The sequence below is a fragment of the Cherax quadricarinatus genome, chromosome 7 (assembly GCF_038502225.1).
Source record: "Cherax quadricarinatus isolate ZL_2023a chromosome 7, ASM3850222v1, whole genome shotgun sequence".
In the NCBI taxonomy this organism is placed as follows: Eukaryota; Metazoa; Arthropoda; class Malacostraca; order Decapoda; family Parastacidae; genus Cherax; species Cherax quadricarinatus.
Window position 1 is genome coordinate 59,799,698 of NC_091298.1, and position 6,512 is coordinate 59,806,209.

General features: G+C 37.2%; 1 protein-coding gene across 1 annotated transcript; it reads right to left on the reverse strand.

Moving 5' to 3' along the window:
* Window positions 1–127: 127 nt before the first annotated feature.
* On the reverse strand, window positions 128–6,165 carry LOC128686891 (ubiquitin-conjugating enzyme E2 D4). Its single transcript, XM_053774107.2, has 5 exons — window positions 6,010–6,165; window positions 4,794–4,870; window positions 3,398–3,571; window positions 2,590–2,695; window positions 128–1,784 (listed from the first exon to the last, which is right to left on the reverse strand). Exons 2-5 carry the CDS (start codon window positions 4,815–4,817, stop codon window positions 1,642–1,644), a joined length of 447 nt encoding a protein of 148 aa, XP_053630082.1. The 5' UTR covers window positions 4,818–4,870; window positions 6,010–6,165; the 3' UTR covers window positions 128–1,641.
* Window positions 6,166–6,512: the final 347 nt, after the last annotated feature.

Genomic DNA, 6,512 nt, shown 5'->3' on the forward strand with positions numbered 1-6,512 from the left:
TTCCAGCCAAGGTATTGTGGGTTAGTTGTGAACCATTCCAGCCACGGTATTGCGGGTAAGCAATGAATTTTTCCAGACATGGTATTGTAGGTTAGTTGGTCCCTCCAGGTTATTGTGGCTTAGTTAGTTAGTTTAATGTTTATTATGCACCCCATACCCATCCTGTGGGCGGTAGCCAAAAGATTACAGAGGTACATAACTGGTCCAGGGACTGGACTCCAAAGTTTTGATAGCTGAACAAGTTACAGAGGTAATGAACTCACAATTTACAAAGGTAATGAACTCACAATTTACAAAGGTAATGAACTCCAGGTAGGTCTGGTCACAATCATGACAAGATACAAAGGTATTTACAGATTACAGAGGTACGTAATGGGTCCAGGGACTGGGTCCCCAAAGTTTTGATAGCTGAACTAGGTACAAAGGTAATGAGCTCACAAGTTACAAAGGTAATGAATTCTGTAAGAATGGTTATTTACGTTTATACATGGCTACAATCATGAACAAATTGCTTACCAATGACTTGTTCCAACCAATGTGATTTTCATTCTACGGACAGTACAGTTACCTATATGCCATGCCCCAGTATTTTATTGGCTGGTTAATGGGATTTAATTAAAGCCTATAGACTACGCGAGGGTCCTTCAAGTTAGGCGAGATTCGCCAGGAAACAGGACAAGTGTTTCCTGAGGTGGGTCTTAGTCATATGGTGACCTGCAGCTGGAGCTTTCGGTCATCTGACCGAGAACTTCCGCTGGCTTACCGGTCCACGTCTTCAATAATCATGGTTATGATTATAACCATTAGTACTTATTGCATGAATGTGTAACAGCACATGTATATAACTAAAAATATAACCTATTATATGTTATGTTATCCGATGGTTTTACGTTATTGTGCCCTTGCGGATTATGGCAGTGTAACTTTATTTAATAAACTGCTTGAATGAAACACTAATCTATTTTTTTATTTTATTAAATTGTGAGTCTGGGTATATTTATTAACATCTTAATAATATCAGGAAATGTTAATGAAATATATTCTGGTAGTAACACTTGCAATGTTGCTAAGATCCTTACTGACAGAAACAGGAGAAAATTACACACACAAAACATTAATTATTGGAAAGAGAATGAGGTGACTAAGCTGTTGGAAGACTGCCGAGGATTTCGTTACTTGTTTGAAGAGTCCAGAAGCTTTCTTCATCTTTTGAAGAGTCCAGAAGCTTTCTTCATCTTTTGGAAGAGTCCAGAAGCTTTCTTCATGTTTTGGAAGAGTCCAGAGGCTTTGTTCAGCTGTTGGGTAGAGTTCAGTGGCTTCCTTCAGCTGTTGGTAAGAGTCTGGAGTCTTCCTTCAGCTGCTGGGAAGAATCGGGAGTCTTCCTTCAGCTGCTGGGAAGAATCGGGAGTCTTCCTTCAGCTGTTGGAAGAGTCCGGAGTCTTCAGTCAGCTGTCAGGAAGTCTGTAGTTGTTAAAAGAGTCTAGAGGTTTTCTTCAGCTGTTGGGTAGAGTTCAGGGCTTCCTTCAGCTGTTGGTAAGAGTCTGGAGTCTTCCTTCAGCTGTTGGTAAGAGTCTGGAGTCTTCAGCTGTTGGAAGAATCTGGAGTCTTCCTTCAGCTTTTGGAAGAGGTTGGAGCTTCTCTTCAGCCTGACGCATACCTCTGGGTCCAGATTCTAGCCTCGTTCTCGTATTGTTCTTTGTCTCTCATGTAGAGGTCAGCGATGTCTGCCCTCCACGGGTCTTGAGGGTTGGGGTCCGTTAGAAGGGCACAGACGGTCAGCAGTACTGAGGGAGAAGTCAAGGCCATCAGTATTTAATTTTTAAAGGGGTGGATTGATAAGCCAGCGGAAGGCCTCGGTCAATTGACCAAAAACTCCAATGGTGAGTCACCATATGACCAAGACCCGCGTCAAGAAACACTTTTCCTGTTTCCTGACGAATCTTACCTAACATTACATGAACTAAGATTAGGGATTAAAGTAAACTCTCGACATTCTCTAAGAGATATACACCTCTCTGAATATATACTATGCTTTCTCCTTAGGTTGGTTGGCTAGTGTCCCTGACACAGGTCTCAATCTTTCGACTGCCCGTACATCTATGTTGGTTAGGAAAGATTCGTTAGGAAACAGGACAAGCATGTCCTGACGCGGGTGTAAGACATATCATGACCCACCACTGAAGATTTTGGTCTTTTCACCGAATGCTTCCACTGATTCAACGGTGAGGTTAAGTTAGGTAAGGTTTGTCAGGAAACAGGACAAGTGTTACTTGATGATGTCTTAGTCATATGATTACTCGAAGCTGGAGCTTTCGGTGATTTGACTGAGGCCTTCCGCTGGTTTACCAGGTCCACTCCTTTAAAAAAATATTATTATAACCATTATGTAAACGGTCTACCCCTTCAAAATTTAAGTTTAAGTTTGACACACAATAGTTATCATTCCAGAATTACATGTTATTTGTTCTCTTTGTATTCATGTATGTTTTAACGAAATAATAATATCAATAATAGTAGCAGTAGTAGTAATAATAATAATAATAATAATAATAATTGTTATTATTATTATCATTATTATTGAAGGCTAACCCTTGGATATGGAGAGAGTTGGGCTCCAGTTCTTGTCGAGGATGTCGAGGCAGATGCTGCCCCTGTCACTAATGTTGGGATGGTATATCTTCGTCGTAAACCAAACCTTTAAAACGATGGAATTACATTAATTAGTTAAATTATCTTCATTCGGCTGTATAGAATAACATTTTATTTGCTTATATGGCCTGGTAAAAATAGAAGAATTTTGTGAGATGAAGTTTTTGGTAAATTAGAGATACGAGCAACTAATGATATATTTATTAAGGCTACGTTTCGCTCTCCAGGAGCTTTATTAAGCCTGGAGAGTGAAATGTAGAAGTAATAAATGTCCCAGTGGTTGTTTGTTCATTTATCTGTTATAATCTTCATCTTCTTGATTCACCGGTACTCTCCTGGCCCGGGTCTTTTCCAGATGGTGACCCGGCCTTGTCTCCCTGTCTTGGAAGTATCTCTTTTCCAGATGGTGACCCGGCCTTGTCTCCCTGTCTTGGAAGTATCTAAGACCTATGTCTCCTATGGGAGAAGGTACAAGTACCTCCTCATCTTCCGGGACCAACCGTCCTCAGGCCTAGCCCCATTCCACGCCCTCACGGGGCTCGTAGGATGAAGCTAGGCCTCTGGTCTGCCATCTTCCCAGTCCGAGGGGGCTCGTGGGAATGGCAGTCTTGTGAGGTGCAGGTGGTAGCAAGCTCTGGCTCTGCCACCTTCCCCCCGTAGGAGGGCTCGCGGGAGTGGTGTCTGCTCTAACTACTACTACAACAGCTAGTACTACTGCTACTACTACTACTAATAATAATAAATATACCTTGGGTGGCTGAAACGGGTAGTCTTCAGGAAAGTCAATTCTGAGATCAAACAGTCCTCCCTCGTAGGGCGTGTCTTCAGGGCCCATGATGGTAGCTTGACAGTGGAAAGGGTCAGTTCCTATGGGTCCTGCGGAGCACTGGCCGGGAGGGTCCCTCTCCAGGTCTCTCATCTCCTAAAGGGAGTATAGATACTGTAGACTCTCAGTGTATATACACGAATAACCCGCATATAGGAGAGAGAAGCTTACGAGAACATTTCGATTCGACTTGGACCATTTACAAAGTCACACCAACACTTTCGTATTTGTGTGACTTTGTAAATCTCTCCTGTATGCATGTTATTTGTGAATTGTTCGTCGCGGTATTGTGCCATTTTGTTCTCAGTGTACATAACATGTCTGTATGAGATTCAAGGTTGAAGATTGAGACACTTATCCAACATATGGGAAACTTTATGGTCTCAATCTTCAACTTGTCAGTTTTCAAAACCATTTATAACGAGATTCAAAGTAATAGGTTGACTGGTTAATGTGGTTTTTATGCCTACCTACTACACTAGGCTCATTAGGCTGCACGGTAACATTTTTACCTCTAGACAAGAATACTTGAATTCCCAAAATAGGGATTAAAATAAACTGTGAGTATATATATATATATATATATATATATATATATATATATATATATATATATATATATATATATATATATATATATATATATATATATATATATATATATATATATATATATATATGGTGAAAGAAATACACTTCTCAAAGCTGTTGTATTCGCCAGGAAACAGGACAAGTGTTTACTGACATAGGTCTTAATTATATAGATGATCCGTGCTCACCCCTCGGGGTATATATCCTGTGCCTAAAATAAGAGACTTATATTAACTCTTAGCATATGCAAGCTGAGAGAAATTAAAATTATTGGTCTCTATATCCTATAAAATAATAGAAGTATATTAGAAAAAATCTAGTACAGTATTTAAGAACCTTTTTTTTTGTGTGTGTGTGTGTGTGTGTGTGTGTGTGTGTGTGTGTGTGTGTGTGTGTGTGTGTGTGTGTGTGTGTGTGTGTGTGTGTGTGTGTGTGTGTGTGTGTGTGTGTGTGTGTGTGTGTGTGTGTGTGTGTGTGTGTGTGTGTGTGTGTGTGTGTGTGTGTGTGTGTGTGCATGTGTGTGTGTGTAAATAAGAATTTTTTGAATATCTTTGGAAAACAATTAAGTAAATTTTAGATTTTTAAAAGTAAGATTCGCAAAACAAGGACATATATTGAACATATAATTACGTTAACACTCGACCCAAAACAAAGCACCAACGTAATATTTATGTTCATCACAAAATCTTTCAACTCAAAGCAATTAACATCGAGGAAGTTAAATTACCTTATTAATCCTTTTGAGTGCCATGATTACTGAGGCAGCTTGTGAACTACACCAGTCAAGATGCTGAACACAATAAACTGGAAGTTAAAACAGGAGAAATAAATTAACGAGACGAAATAAAAGGTACATTACTGTGACTGGAACAAAGTTAACAGATAGCCTATGTTTTGGAAAGGAAAATTGATGGATGGAGATATTATTTACAAAGTAATAAAGTACATTCCATGATTTACGTAATGGTTAATGGGGGGGTTAAAGCCTATCTACTTCACTGGGCAAGAATACTTGAATACCTAATATAGAGATGAAACTACTCAGAATATATACACTGACACATAAACTTCTCAGTATTTCTATAATGAATGTATATACATATAATATATATATATATATATATATATATATATATATATATATATATATATATATATATATATATATATATATGTCGTGCCGAATATGTAAAACTGGTCAATTAGCAAGAACTCATTTAAAATTAAGTCCTTTCTATAATTTTCTCTTATACGTTTAAAGATATATTTTTTTCATTATTGTTGATATAAAAATTTATAATTTTGCACAAAAAGGAACTTAGAAAACTTACCTAACCTTATTATAACAAGAACAATTTATTTTAGCCTAACCCAACAAAATGTATTTTAAATACGTTTACAATAATTTAGTACTAAACAGACACAATCAAATATATTTTTTTCGTTAGGTTCAGAATGATTTTGGCGAAATTATTGCATACACAAATTTTCACTTGTTCTATATGGCAAGATGAGCGTTGCTATTTAAGCCAAGATCGCAAGTTCTGCCTATTCGGCACGACATATATATATATATATATACATATATATATATATATATATATATATATATATATATATATATATATATATATATATATATATATATATATATATATATATATATATATATATATATATATATATATATATATATATATATATGCGCTGAACAACCACTGAAAAAATAGTGAAATTCCAAGTGCTTTCGTGACTTCTCACATTATCAAGGAACTATAAAAATAAAAGATTAACAGAATACAGAATTTGCACTAATACGGCAAAATTTTACGGATTATTATAGGTCACGAAATTGACAATTGCAACTCAACTTGTACTCAATAGTAAAGCATAGCTAAGTCTTCCATTAGCAACTGAAACTATCTCAAAATACTATTCCTTACCTTTCGATGTTAAACTATGTACCAGGGAGCTCTTGTTGGATGTGTTGAGAAGTATTGTAGAGGAGAGTAAGAGCGAGAGAACATGTAGGTGTAAGTAGTCTAACACTGACAAGAGGACTTGCTGGGAGGCAGGAAGATAACGTCTCTTATCAACGATAGCGTTAACGTCGTACTCGATACCGTGGTGATAGCTTGACTCAGAGGCAGCTACATGTATATACGAAGGTATATCTACCTTGTATAAGCAAAATTTAATAACCTGAAGTTTCTTGTGAATATAATATAATAACGATAATTGTCCACATGATTATATAACTGTGCTGCTACAGTATTGTAAATGATAGTTACACAGTGGGAATACTGTACCACACAAGTTACTACTGATAACAGCCAACCAACGCCTAGATATCTATCCACAAGTAGATGAACAAGGGTAGCAGGAGTGATAGCCTCAGAAAAATCTTGGGATTTCTCCTCGAAGCAGTTTGAATGCCTTTACTGTT